At 41.3% G+C, this 14,291-nt stretch overlaps 1 protein-coding gene across 15 annotated transcripts in view; it reads left to right on the top strand.

The window, feature by feature from the left end:
* The window catches only part of Opa1 (OPA1 mitochondrial dynamin like GTPase), a 576,400-nt gene that overhangs the window by 30,314 nt on the left and 531,795 nt on the right, over positions 1–14,291 (top strand). For all 15 annotated transcript variants that reach the window (XM_050159943.1, XM_050159938.1, XM_050159937.1 and 12 more), the window contains 12 exons: positions 1,848–1,928; positions 2,050–2,124; positions 2,664–2,735; positions 2,812–2,911; positions 3,182–3,312; positions 5,106–5,178; positions 5,280–5,352; positions 6,149–6,264; positions 6,911–6,975; positions 7,450–7,526; positions 10,901–11,066; positions 13,088–13,240. In XM_050159943.1, coding sequence (XP_050015900.1) covers positions 1,848–1,928; positions 2,050–2,124; positions 2,664–2,735; positions 2,812–2,911; positions 3,182–3,312; positions 5,106–5,178; positions 5,280–5,352; positions 6,149–6,264; positions 6,911–6,975; positions 7,450–7,526; positions 10,901–11,066; positions 13,088–13,240 — 1,182 coding nt within the window. The remainder of the gene's footprint in view (positions 1–1,847; positions 1,929–2,049; positions 2,125–2,663; positions 2,736–2,811; positions 2,912–3,181; positions 3,313–5,105; positions 5,179–5,279; positions 5,353–6,148; positions 6,265–6,910; positions 6,976–7,449; positions 7,527–10,900; positions 11,067–13,087; positions 13,241–14,291) is intronic.

The raw sequence follows: 14,291 nt of genomic DNA, 5'->3' as shown, positions 1-14,291 counted from the left end.
CTGACTGTGAGTTGGACTTGATTTTGTCTTAGTGGTCCCTTCATCGACTGGTGGTATTTGGTAAGCATCTATTATACACCGATGGGAGTCTACTGTACTTAATTCAGGGGAAGCCCAGGGTGGACTTGTGCTTATATCATGCTCAGTAGTCATTGAAAAGACATTGGGAGTTCATCTTTTACTTTGCTACAAGTACCATAATTATAGAGTGTCATTCTGTTTTAACAATAAAGACTCAGAAGCCAGATGCTGGGGTGAAAGCCTGCTGGCTCAGAGAGACAGAGAAAGCACCCAGCTAACCTTCCTCCTCTGCTGATATTCCAGAAAAGAGCTTCCTCCTACACCATCTCAAGCAAGACTCAATGTCCCTCTTTTCTACTTCCTGTTTGTGTGTGTCTCTCTCTCCATCCTCCTGACTTCCTCTTACTTTCTGTGTTTTTTTTTTTCATGTTTACTTCTTGTCATCTGGTTGCTTTTTCCACCTCTTGACCTCTGGTTAATTTTATTTAATCCTGTTTACAATAAGCAGAAAGCTCTTGGATTAAAGGTGTGTGCGAGGGCTGAGGCATATACCACAACTAGAAACAGGATTTTTCAGTAAGTAAGGCAATCTCGGGGTTGACTATGTTATCAAATATTCTTCTCCAGTAGGAGAGCTTCAGAAAAGTAATGGTTCTGGAAGGAGATTGCCTTCAAATAGAAAAGGCCATTTGCCGTCTGTTCACCAGGACTCTTACTTCTTGATATAGGAGTCCTATTTATGTCTCCTCAGAGCAGTGAAATTGGCAAATCTGGACTTAGCATTTCCGCTTCTTTACCCCAGCTTCCTAAATATCCCTATCTTGAAGGGACATTGCACATAAGATAAAGGATTCATTTTAGGTGATTCATTTCTATAGCTCATTTTTTGCTAAGATCTTGGCACCTGAGGTCACAGTTGTGCTTAAAAGCCTGAATTCCGTTTGTTTGTTTGTTTGTTTGTTTGTTTGTTTGTTTGTTTTGGTCTGTTTGACAGTGCAGTTGCTATAGGGTTTAAGCGTTTCACTTAGCCCTTTGTCTGCACCACAAATAAGCAAGTACTCAAGGAAAAGTGACTGCAGCACAGTCCACCTAAGGCCTCTGGGATGGGATGCTTAGACCAAGACACCATAGCTGCTTTCAGCATTGGTCTTTGTTTTCTTGTGTAACCAGCTCGATTTATTTCAGGGAAACAAATACATTTTCAAATAAAGCAGTATAATTGTGATACCCTGAAATGTGTAAACTAACGATTAAGGAATATTGAGTTTAGACACTTGTAAAATGACTCACTGTCACTGCATATTGTTAAATAATCTATCCTGATACTCCCCTAAGAAGCCTGCAGTGAATCCTGCCATTCAGCGTCAGTCTGTGGTTCCGGACCTTCCACCACACTCTTCCTTTTTGTGTGGAGTGAGCCCTGAAGTAGAGAATGTCAGGCCTGTGTGTCTCTATCTCTAATAATGCTGTATAGCTCATGTATTGAGGAGTGGTAACCAAATGAACTATCCTCTCCCTGAATTCATCTCAAGTCAAGCCTTGGCTTCTCTTTGAATTCTTCAGGTTGTAGAGGGGCAGTTTCTCTGCTTGGTGGTCTGCAGAGCATTGCCTGGCTGGGGAGGCCAGCAGCACCCTAGGTCATAAAAGACAGAGAACCTACCAGTCTCACTGCCCTGTGTCAGCATGGCGTCACACACAGCACAGAGCAGCTGTGCTGACAGCACCTGAGTATAGCATAAAGGCTCCATGATTGACCCTGTCTGGACTGTGCGGGTGCCGTGAATTAATATCAGCTGTGAATGCATCTTATGTTTCTGTCCTTTCAGGTGACTCTCAGTGAAGGTCCTCACCATGTGGCCTTGTTTAAAGATAGCTCTCGGGAGTTTGATCTTACCAAGGAGGAAGACGTAAGTAGAATTCAAATCACATTCATCTCTGTGGCTTTATGACCCCTGTGTGTTCTAAGACAAAGAAATGAAATATTTGCCATTAAGATGGTCTTAGGACTTTGTTCTTCTCCATTAATAGCTTGCGGCATTAAGACATGAAATCGAACTCCGAATGCGGAAAAATGTGAAAGAAGGTTGTACTGTTAGCCCTGAGGTAAGAGAAGCAGTCATTTCAGCCATGATGTGGGATAGGAAGGTTTATGGATAGTGATGATTAATATGGATGTGGTGTTTAATTTGTAGCTGTTCCAAGATAGGTAGGTAGGTAGATAGGTAGGTAAATAGGTAAGTAGGTAGGTAGGTAGGTAGATAGATAGATAGATAGATAGATAGATAGATAGATAGATAATAGATAGATTTATTTTAATTTTTTGTTTTGTTTTTCTCTTTATGAGATAGGATCTCACTATGCATGCCTGGCTGGCCTGGTACTCACTCTGTAGACCAAGCTAGCCTTCTAACTCACAGAGATCCACCTGCCTCACAAATGCTGGAATAAAATGCTTGTGGCATCATACTCAACATATTTTTTAATGTTCTAAATAAATGTAACAATGTATCATTATAGGGGGAGTTTTCTAGAATAATTACTTGGGTGTCAAAAGAAAATAACTTTTTTGAAGTAAATATCTGAATGAACAAGAATTTTCAGGATATTTATCACCACAAATATTGATTCCCCCCCCCCCATAGACCATATCTCTAAATGTCAAAGGCCCTGGACTCCAGAGGATGGTGCTTGTGGACTTACCCGGTGTGATCAATGTAAGTGCATGCAGAATATGTGTTCATTTTATTTCTCCTGGCCATCTGTAATGACACTCAATCCTTTCTCTTCCAGACCGTGACATCAGGCATGGCTCCTGACACAAAGGAGACAATTTTCAGTATCAGCAAAGCTTACATGCAGAATCCCAACGCCATCATTCTGTGCATTCAAGGTGAGTCCCACAGGTGCTCTTGCACGCCGTCCTCTCCTCTAGAATTCGAGGCATTGATGCAATGCCTGCCATGGAAGCACACATGTAGATGTGTCTCCACTGCCCTTATCATCTTAGTAATAAATAGAGTTCAAGCTGGGAAGGTTTTGATAGTTTTCATTTTCGACATCATTGGAATTTTTATTGGCCACATCCCTAAAGTAATGTATTAGGACTAAATTTTTACAATCAACTTTGTAATTATTACATTGTTATTTCTTCTTTTTGCAGATGGATCTGTAGATGCTGAGCGCAGCATTGTTACAGACTTGGTCAGTCAAATGGATCCTCATGGAAGAAGAACCATATTTGTTTTGACCAAAGTAGACCTGGCAGAAAAAAATGTAGCCAGTCCAAGCAGGGTGAGGGCTGTGTGTGTGTGTGTGTGTGTGTGTGTGTGTGTGTGTGTGTGTGTGTCAGTGCTTTAGGCTTCTCATCTAGTGGCAATGAAGACATTTATGATATGATCGCATAGGTTTTTATGAATTACTAGTCAAATAATACACAGTGGTTAGAATGGCTCTCAGGTACCAGGTGTTCTATAACTGGTGACTGACTTGTTTATGAATGATAAATTCCTATTCTGTAGTCCCCTGTAGAACAATGGTATTAAGTCCTCATCTCCACTGCTACTGCGTAGACTGTCACTCTTTCCCACCTTAAACCTGCAGGACTTTGCCTCTGTGTTAGAGTCCCCAGACATACCAGCCTCAGGTGCAGTGATTCTTTCAAAGGACCGCAGGGTCACCACATAGTCATAGTTGCCTCAAAGACACGTTACAGAGCCGTGAAGGAAAAGATGCATGGGATGCAGTCAGAGGCATCCTGCTCATGTTTCCAGAGACCTTCCCTCGGAGACTGCTCAGAGAGGCAGTACCAAAATTCCAAATCTCAGAAGGAACCTGTCAGCACATACCTCATTACTTCCTGGGAATGCCAGACAGAGGCAAGCAAAGCTTTTATAGAGTCCTGTTGGGCCTGCTGTGGCGACATGTCCTTGAGCCTCTGTGCCTCTGCCTTAAAATATTTTGGTTGTGAACCAGCCTTTAGCAGCGAGCCATCTCTCCAGCCCTCTTTGGCTTGTTTTTAAGAGCAAGGCAGTGTTGTTGTGACACCCTTGGGGCTCATGTAGAGAAGGAGAAGCAAGGTGGGAACAATGTCCATAGCCTCCATTTCTCCCCTAATGCTCACATTCCTTTCTTCTCTGGGGAAGTCACATTGGACTTCCCTGGGGGGCCAGTTGAAGCTTACTTCAGGCCTTCTTATGGCAAAGACTCAGCTGTAGTCTAACTAACTTGTCTCAGCACAGTGTTGATCTGAATAGGCCTCTGGAAGCAGAAATCCTCCATTGTGTATGAATGACAGATGTATGTAGATATGCATTTCCTGTACCCAGACTCCATAGTTTTTATCACACACAGAAAAAGGATTTTTATCCTTAAAAGAATTGAAAGCCAATCTAAAATATATTGTTTCAAGTAGGGATAAGAAGAGAAATTAGTAAGAGATAATCCAACTTGGTGAGAATCAAGATAATCAGGGCCCACATGATGTATCAGCAGGTAAAGGTGTGACCAAATCTGAGTTTGATGTCTGAAACCCGCAGAGTCCAAGAGAGCTGACTCCTACAAATCATCTTCTGACCTATATTTATATGCATGCCCACACATACATATACAAATAAAAAATGACATTTTTTTTTAATTTAATAGAATAAATTTTTAAATATTCAAAGAAAGTATAAGGAAAAATAACAAAGCTATTTATTGAGTGCTTCTCCGTGCTAAGTGCCGTTATCTCATAAGCTCAGTAACCTTTTACTAAAATTAGCTCATTTACTCAAGGCCACACAGCTAGTAAATAGCAGGGCAGGAACTCCAACCAAGGTCTGACTCAGACCTATGAGTCATCCCATGTTCTGATATTGGCATATACATTTAATAAGAAACTTTAAATATAGTAAAGTGTATTTTCCTCAAATAGCAATCAATGCACTTATATGCTTTTGAACAGATACATATATATATATACATGCTGATAAGTATATACTCATATAGAGTTTTTTAATATTTTGCTTTCTAAATTGCATGTTTTGCTTTTAAAAATTAAGTGAATCTATCTTTCACATTTATTTTTTTCCAATTTATTAAAATAGATACAACAGATAATTGAAGGCAAGCTCTTCCCAATGAAAGCTCTGGGTTATTTTGCTGTTGTAACAGGAAAAGGTATGCTAAGATGGATTGTTGCTACTAATTTTTAGCTTTTGTTGTTTTCAGATAATAAAAATTAATTTTCTTGGTGAAAATTTTGTCACCATCTTTCCTAGGAAACAGCTCTGAAAGCATTGAAGCTATAAGAGAATATGAAGAAGAATTTTTTCAGAATTCAAAACTCCTAAAGTAGGTGTCATGCTGCAGTATTGAGAGACTTTTCAGGGAGGACATAGCCCCACTGCACTCCTCAGCTGCACTGCTCATGTCTGGCAGCAGTCGGCCTCCTGTCGTCCGTCTGTCCAAGTGCTGGGCTGTATCATGAGGCTGGCTTGGAGCACTCTGGAGTAGAAGTGAAAGCAGCTTATCACATGGTGCAGCAGATGGCAGGACAGACGGTCTCTGCAGATGTGGACTGAGGGACCACCCTTAAACCTCTTACGCTGTTTTTCCTAGACAGTGATTTTTTAAATTAATTTTCCTCTTTTAAGTATGTGTGCACATTTCTCTTGTAATGATAGAAAAAGTTGGAGTGGGGGTGGCAGCAGGATATTCCTAAATAGATACCAGAAGAAATTGACAGAAAATAAAACACTGCACTGCAACTCAAAATAGAATTACACTGAAAGTTTCTACATAGTTTTTGGAAGTAAACAGGCATGTTTGCCTCCATATTGGTACAGAAGTAAGGGCAGTTCCTGCAGCCATAGCCAAGGATTCTCTTTTTATTGGGAAGGAAGCAAGGAGCTTGTAGAACTGGTCATGTGCATACCCCAGACCGGCCAGTGTTTGGTGAAACAAAAGCCATCCCTCAGCTCACTAACCGTGTACTTGAAGAGCTCGGTATTGCATGTGGCCAGCGCTTGCCGTGCTGGGCAGGGTAGCTAGCTCATTTCCTAAGTGCAGGGAGTTTTACTGGGCAGCGTTAGTGCAGAGTAAGGGCTCCTTTGTCATTCTGACACACTTTAGTTCTGTTCTCCTGTAGGACAAGTATGCTGAAGGCACACCAGGTCACCACGAGAAATCTAAGCCTTGCTGTGTCCGACTGCTTTTGGAAAATGGTTCGAGAGTCAGTTGAACAACAGGCTGATAGCTTCAAAGGTAAGCTGGCTTCTTACAGCAAGTCCGCAAGTCCAGGCGTGTGACTTACAGTGTGACAGTGGAAAACTGGAGAGATGCAAGCCTTCTGTTATATAAGAACTGATTGTCCCTTTCAGGGGCAGCATCACAGGGTTTGCAGTAGTGTTTACAGCAAGCTTGACAACCTGTAGAGAATGTGGATACTCCTTACAGGAAGAAGGGAGACGCTGGGAGCCCTGCATTGTACCGTTTCCCCAGGCCCATCCTCGTCTACACCAAGTCTTTGCTTCCAGAGCTTCGTTCAGGGAGAGCAGCTAATCCTCCCCTCCTGCCATGTTGAAAGTTTACTTAATATTTATCCTACTTAGTACTACAGCAATTTTGTATTATCTTTATTTCCACTTTACAGATGAGGGGAAAGGTGCAGAGTAATTTACATAGCTTTAGGACCCAGGATCTGAGTCACCACCAGAGTCCTTTTCCTTAGCAGCTGTGCTACCCTGCTACAGCTGTGGCTTCGTGAAATGAGCATGGAGAAAGTAGAAGTAAGGACAGTTCAGACAGCTGTGACAGTAATAGCACTCAGAATATCAGGGCACCCGGCTAATACAGAAGGGAGAGAGGAAGCCGTCAACAGTCAGACTGCAGCATCTTCCTTTCTCCACAGCAACACGTTTTAACCTGGAGACGGAGTGGAAGAATAACTACCCTCGCCTGCGAGAGCTCGACAGGGTAATAATACCAGAGTGCCCCACAGGCATATATATAAATTAATATATGCTTTAATTTCCCTTGTCCTTACAGAGTTGTTGGTCTAGTGAGCAGAATTGCTGTGGTCTTAATGATAATTACCTAGGAGTAGTTGTCTTTTCTATAATTTAAACTATTGTGTCATTTTAAAATAATTAGGAATCATAGGATGTACAACAAAATGACTTCCAAAAAATTACAAATATTCTTTAGTAGCCTTATTGATGTATACCTATCTAATCTAATTTTTCTTTTTAGTTATACATTATCTCTTTACTTTTTGGTATTTACATTGGAGATATAGAGTTTAATGGGAGCTAAAGGAGACCAGAAGGTCATTTACTAGTCTTCCATCTTCAAACCAAACTTACTCGACCACACCCTGTCCATGTCCCCCTTTTGATTATCTCTGAAGATCGGAACAGGACAGTCCTAACTTGTCTCTGTGTTGCCTAGAATGAACTATTTGAAAAAGCTAAAAATGAGATCCTTGATGAAGTTATCAGCCTGAGCCAGGTTACTCCAAAGCACTGGTGAGTATTAATCCGTGTCTCGGGGTCTTTTACTTTAAAGTAGAAGAAAGCAGTGGTTTCTGTTGCCTGGGTTCATCCCTCAAAATGAAATAGGCCAAAGAGTAAAGCGCCTCCTTTTAAAACAGCTGCAGCCGCAGCCTGTCAGCTGACTGCCTGTGGAATCTGCTCTGATCCTTGGTTTATCTTCACCTTATTCTTAAGAAGTGCAGGTTTGCTATTTCTGTAGAATCACACATAATTTCTTAAAATTGTCAGAAAGTAACCTATCAGGACTGGTTTTTACTAACTGGAGAATGGCATCACAGGGAACACTGATCTGTAAAGGAAGGATGATGTCTGCTTTTTAGATGTCATGCAAGACCAGAAGTAACTGGTGTTTTCTGTGACATGTATGTATTATGCTGTGCACAATAACATTTTTTTTAATTTTTTGTGTGTGAGTGTTTTAACTGCATGTGTCTGTGTACCACATGAATAACTGTTGCCCACGGAAGCCAGAAGAAGATGCTGAGTCCCCTGGAACTGGAGTTGTAGATGGTTGTGAACTGTAGTGCTGGGAATAGAACTTGTGTCCTCTAATACAGCCGCCAGTACTTTTAATCACTAAGCTATCTCGGCAGACCCACTATTTTTCATATTTTTATTGCTTCCTACTTTTTTTTTTTTTAAGAAGTAAATTTGGGGACTGCAGAGGTGGCTCAGGGGTTAAGAATACTGACTGCTCTTCCAGAGATCCTGAGTTCAGTTCCTAGTGACCACATGGTGGTTCACAAGCCATCTGTGATGAGATCTGGTGCCCTCTTCTGGCCTGCAGGCATACATGCAGGCACTGTATACATAATAAATAAATAGATTTTTTAAAAAAAAGTAAATCCATCCTTTTGAAAAATTGCCATATGAATCTTAGGCCATGCCTAAATTATCTTCCAATAAGACTGTGGTATTTAAGAATGTATCACTCTTGGCACAAAATGATCCTTACACCATTCATGATACATATTTTTAATGTTTATATTTGCTCAGTCAGCATATTTTCACGCTGAGTCGACACCAGCATCTCGTCCCTAAGTCTGGATTTGTTCTCACTAGTTTCTCTATCCCAGGCCCTTCCTCACTGATACCCTCCCCTTTCTTTAAGTCATTGTATTTGCCAAGTTTTTTAGTCTCTTTGTTTAGAAAGTAGTAACTGCTCTTATTTTTTACTGCTGACTGATTAATCAAATATATAGTGACACAAACTGTTGTGTTTCTTATTTGTATTTAAACCAGTCCTGTGACTTTGTATAACTGAGTTAGCTCATAAAATTGCAAGAGAGATACAGATATGTAGATGTGAGCATAAATAAATTTAAATGTATGTAAGTATAATTAATTAATATAATCTGGTTTCCTTCCTAGATTATATGAGGATAATATACATAAAAGGTGATTTGTAATCCATAACTAATGGGCCAAGGCTGCAGCTCAGTGGTAAAGTGCCTGCTTAGCAAGCCAAGGCCCTGGTTCTCTTCAGTCCCACCATATAGGGGGAAAGCCTATAACTAATAGTATTATTTATGGTGGGAAAAGAAATGTCCTACTACTTATTGCCATAAGTATGGTTCGTTTTGTTTAGGTAGAGCAATGCTAAAATATTGTGCTATACCCTCACTGAAATAAGCCTAAAAGGTAAATCTGTTTTGTTTACTACACAAGGCACTTAACAGAGTTGTGAAGAGACAAGAAATGAGAGTTCCAGTGGGGAAGACACAGCTGAGAGCCAGAACATTTGGGATGAAAATTCTTAGCTGCCTGATCAAATGCCCTCTAGCGAGTTTTCTTGATCAGCTTGTGTTCTTAGACTCTAGAATTTGACATAAAGATCAGAATACCCAGTCCTAGCCTTAACTGCATTATACCAGAGACTTTCAGTAGCATAGCTGGGCCTACCTTAGAAGTTTTTGTCGGTGTTATTTATTGGCATAATGGCATTACATGGCACTTTAAGATGAATGCCTTAGTCTGAATTATTGACATCTTAGGAGTGTGTAGTAAGTATTGTATGTCCTAATGGGATAATTTGTTATTTATTTACAGACATTCTGCATGCTTTAGTCATGTTTTAATAAAGGAATCCCAGGGAGTTCAAATTAACATATACTGTGTTGCAGTAGTAATACACACATGGCATTTGTCCAATAATGTGTATGATCTAAAGATAGCCCTGCTGACAATAACTGAGATACTGGTATGCCGTTTCATGTAGCCATCTTTTCTAGCACAGTAACTGACACGCTTTATAGAAATATACTTTGTGAAATCCAGTATTATGATATTGTGCAACTTTTGTGAAAGTATATGTTTACTTTGATTAGTTTAACAAACTAAAATACAAAAGGGGAAACATACAGTTGAATCCCCTAGCATAGATGTGAGGAGTCTGAGAATTTGTGGTATTATAAATGTAATAATAAGAAATGATTGTCTTTTCTTATTTGGAGATCTTATTCTTAAAGAATACTTCAAAAGACAGAATTTCCAGCTTATGTATGTGTCCTTTATACAATCCCCTTAGCTGTGAATTGCTGGAAAATTTTATACGATGATATCCCATGTCTCTGTGCTTTGTGATAGTTTGTTAAACTGTAAAAATTATATCAGAAACTTTCTGTCTTGAACTCCAGTAAACACATAGTGTATGTGAGGACTGAATTAATGAGCTCATGAAAATACACTTTTGAGTGTCCTCAAAAAGAAAACTTTTGAAGATGACTAGAGACCTGTAGCTACAGTGAGATGGCACTGGGAGCCCACTCGACAGCCAGAGCTGGGACAGGCCGTGAGTGGAGAGTACCTGGGACCCTCCTTCTCTGCTAGTAGGAATGTAAACCACTGAGGCATTTTAGAAAAGAATGGTATCTTTAAAAACTAAACCTGAAACTGCCCTATATTCACCCACTCCGCTCTTAGATGTGTACCCACGGAAAGGAAAGGCATACATCCTTCCAAAGATTTGTGGCAATCTGCCCACAGCGATTTTGTTTGTAATAGCCAACAACGAGAAATAGTACATGTCCATTAACAACAAAAAGAAGTGAAATAGTAATACATACACCACAGATTTCAAAAGAAGTATGTTGGGTGAATGAAGGCAGGTAGAAGAGTGCATGATACATGTATGTAAAGTTCTAGGAAATACAAGTAGTTATATTAACAGCAAATAGAGTGGTTATAGATCCAATGAATGTTTATCTTTATCTTGGTTCCTGTGATTCACTGATATACATATCCCAAATCTGTCAACCTTTCAAATATATGTAGTTTGTTACTGTGATTAGTGATACTTCACTCAAGCTGTTCTAAATTGTTCAATGCCATATTGACATTAATTTTAGGGAGGAAATCCTTCAGCAGTCTCTGTGGGAAAGAGTGTCAACTCATGTGATTGAGAACATCTACCTTCCGGCGGCACAGACCATGAATTCAGGAACATTTAACACCACCGTGGACATCAAGCTTAAACAGTGGACTGACAAGCAGCTTCCTAATAAAGCAGTAGAGGTTAGGATATAATTTAATTAAATGGGTAAGAAGCATTGTGTGGAGGAAATAGGTGCTTTGAATTGAGGGTCTAATTTCCCTCGGTCTCAACTTAGCACTTCAAGTACGCTCTGCACCTGCCTCTGTTAGCTAACCTTGATATTGTTCTCAGTTGCTGCTAACATAAAAGTTTACTAATCAGGATGCTGTTTGCCTAAAGGCATTGCTTCTCCTTCCAAAGATAACGTTAATAAAACCAGCAAAACTTGCCTGAAGGTGAAGTATTTTGAACGTCTGTGAATTGAGCTTCTGTAAGGAGTATCTTCAAATGGACTAAATGTTACCGTTTTTACATTTTCTTCAAAACCTTATAGCACTTCCATTGAGTTGTGGTCTTGCTAGTTTTGACTTGGAATTATTTACAAAATTAAAGTACTTCAAAGTATACGTTTCTGTCCTGAGACATCTTGGCCCAACCATGTGAAAACTGATAGCTGCCCTACTTGCTCAACCTTCCTGCAGCTTCTTCCAAGAAGCTGCGGTGACAATATTGCCCACCTGGGTTGCGGTCAGGATTAGGTGAGTTAATATGTAACATACTTAGGTAATACCTGACCCATCTGTAATAGCTACCTAGGGTTTTATCACCATTATCCACCTTTCTCCTGCACTCCAGCTGAGAGTCAGTGTGCCCTGGACTCTGAAAGGTGCTCAGCAACCTGTGGTCAATGCTAGATGCGATTTTATTCTGCATACCTGTCTTGAAAATGGCTTCGCTCTTTCAGTCCTGCCCCAGCCTGCCCTCTTCACCACTGTCCTCGCCTTCCTGGGCCCGTGTCCAGCAGCTGCAGCTCGTACAGCCTCTGCCTATGTTGCATGCTGCTGAACTCTGACCATGGAAATAACTGGAGAGCTGCTGCTTCTCAGTCACTAGTTCTGGTGTGTCATAGCCAAAGCTTTCACCAGTGAATCTAGTCCTTGTGACACCAGTAATTCTGCCTTTCTGCTTTCTGCCCTGGGCTTTACCTTGGGGGATGAGTGGAGCTGATGAGAAGCTAGTAGGTTCATTCCCATCCCATGCAGGCATGGAGGTACACTCTGGTAATCCTAGCTCTAGGGACACTAAATAAAGCAAGGGATTCCCCACAAGTTCACAACAGAGCAAAATGAAAACCATCTCACCCTACCATCTATGTGTACATTCAGTTCTTCATCACTTTTGCCCTGCGCTCTTCCTTTCACAGTTGAGATTGGGTAAAAGTTAGCTGAGTAATAACTTGAAGCTTTTAATATGAATCTTTGCTTGCAGGCAAAACTGTAAAGATGATTGGCTTAGTGAGTAAGAACTTAAACTTGAACCAGGCGGTGGTGGTGTACGCCTTTAATCCCAGCACGCGGGATTCACAGGAAGGATCCCTATGAGTTCGAGGCCAGCCTGGTCTGCAGAGCTAATTTCAGGACAGCCAGGACTGTTACACAGAGAAACCCTGTTTAAAAAAGGGGGGAGGGGGACCTTAAATTTGGTTTGGTGTGGAAGCAGCAGGCAGACCCAGGCATGTTATTGATTGAAATAAGTAAAGTGAATATGTTTGCAGACTTAGGGTGTAGGGCTCGCCTAAAGGAGCCCACCCTGCTCAGCTCAGTGCGCGCATCCTGTGGGGGATATGAGTTGACTATCTCCCTGCACTGCAGGTGCAGATTTGTTAACCAAGTCTCAGTTTTTAAAATTGACAGCTTTAAGGAAAAACAAAACAAAACAAAAAACAGGGCCTCTATCCTGGAACTCACTGTGTAACCCATCCTGGCCTTGAACTCACAGAGATCCACTTACCTCTGCCTGCTGAATGATAGGATTAAAGCCCTATGATGCCCAGCTGAGCTGTCTTTTTTTAGTGTGCATGCATTTATCAATGAACTTGCATTTCCTGATCAGCTGCTGTACCACATCTGTTTGGTTCCGTGCTGTTTTTTCATGTTGCACATTATTTAAGGGTAAGCAATCAGCTTACCTTTACCCTTACAGCTTTTCCTTTTGTATCCAGGTTGCTTGGGAGACACTACAAGAGGAATTTTCCCGCTTCATGACGGAACCCAAAGGGAAGGAGCACGATGACATATTTGACAAGCTTAAAGAGGCTGTGAAGGAGGAGAGTATCAAGCGGCACAAGTGGAACGACTTTGCAGAAGACAGCTTGGTACGTCCTCAGCTGGTTAGGGCCTGGTGTGCCCTCTGTCTAATCAGAATGCCAGCATCATTTTCACGGGGTGCCTCAAACTGATTCTTTCGTGGAGTTCTTATACGGCTGCAGTGTGAAGTAATAGATGTATGATTTGTAACCTGCCCTTCACATTCCTCTGGCTCTTCTAAAATAACCCTCTCTTCTTTTTTTCTTGACTTCCATTCCATAAGAGAAGTCAGATTTTGCAGTAAGCAGGTTCCCTTACCTTTCCACGAATTGCCATCCCTTGGTTGTTTTGGTCCTGTCTATAGGTACCTTGGTGTAAAATCATAGCAGTATGTATTGACTATCTGCTCTGTGCCAGGAACAACAACTCAGTATCTTTGTTTGGTTTTGTTTCTTGGGTTTTTGGTTGGTTGGTTGGTTGGTTGGTTGGTTTTTTTGAGACAAAGTTTCTCTATAGTTTTGGAGCCTGTCCTGGAACGAGCTCTTGTATATCAGGCTGGCCTCAAACTCATGGAGATCTGCCTGCCTCTGCCTCCCAAGTGCTGGAATTAAAGGCGTGCACCACCACCACCCAGCTCTCTTAAGTATTTTGGAAGCATCATTTGGTTGAGATTTTTTTCAGAGTGTGGGACCTTATATGTGCTAGGCAAGGCCTCTGCCACCAAGCTGTATCCTCAGGTTCTTTTTCTTTAAATAGGATCTTACTAAGTTCTCCAGGCTGACTTGAATCTGTAGCCCAGGTAATCCTTGAACTGTCAGTCCTGCCTACATCTCCTAAATAGCTGGGGTGATGGGCTTGACCCACCAGGCCCAAGGCTTGATTGAATTCTGAAGCAGCTGTGTTAGTGAGGTTTTGTTGTGTAAGAACACCCGAGCTTGACAAGAGGGAGGGTTTTACTTGGGCTTATGGTTTCCAAGGTTTCCGTCTGAGGGTTGCTTGGTTCCTTTGCTGTTAGGCCTATAGAGCGAGGATCTGACAGGCAGGCATGGTGGAGAAAAGCTGCTTGGTTTGTACTAGCCAACCACAGAGGTGAGGGGTCAAGGGACAAGAGACAGCCTT

The sequence above is a fragment of the Alexandromys fortis genome, unplaced genomic scaffold, assembly GCF_014885135.2.
Source record: "Alexandromys fortis isolate MF-2015 unplaced genomic scaffold, M_Fortis_MF-2015_v1.1 scaffold_100_1_3062724, whole genome shotgun sequence".
Classification (NCBI taxonomy): Eukaryota; Metazoa; Chordata; class Mammalia; order Rodentia; family Cricetidae; genus Alexandromys; species Alexandromys fortis.
This window is presented reverse-complemented; position numbering and strand designations above follow the sequence as displayed.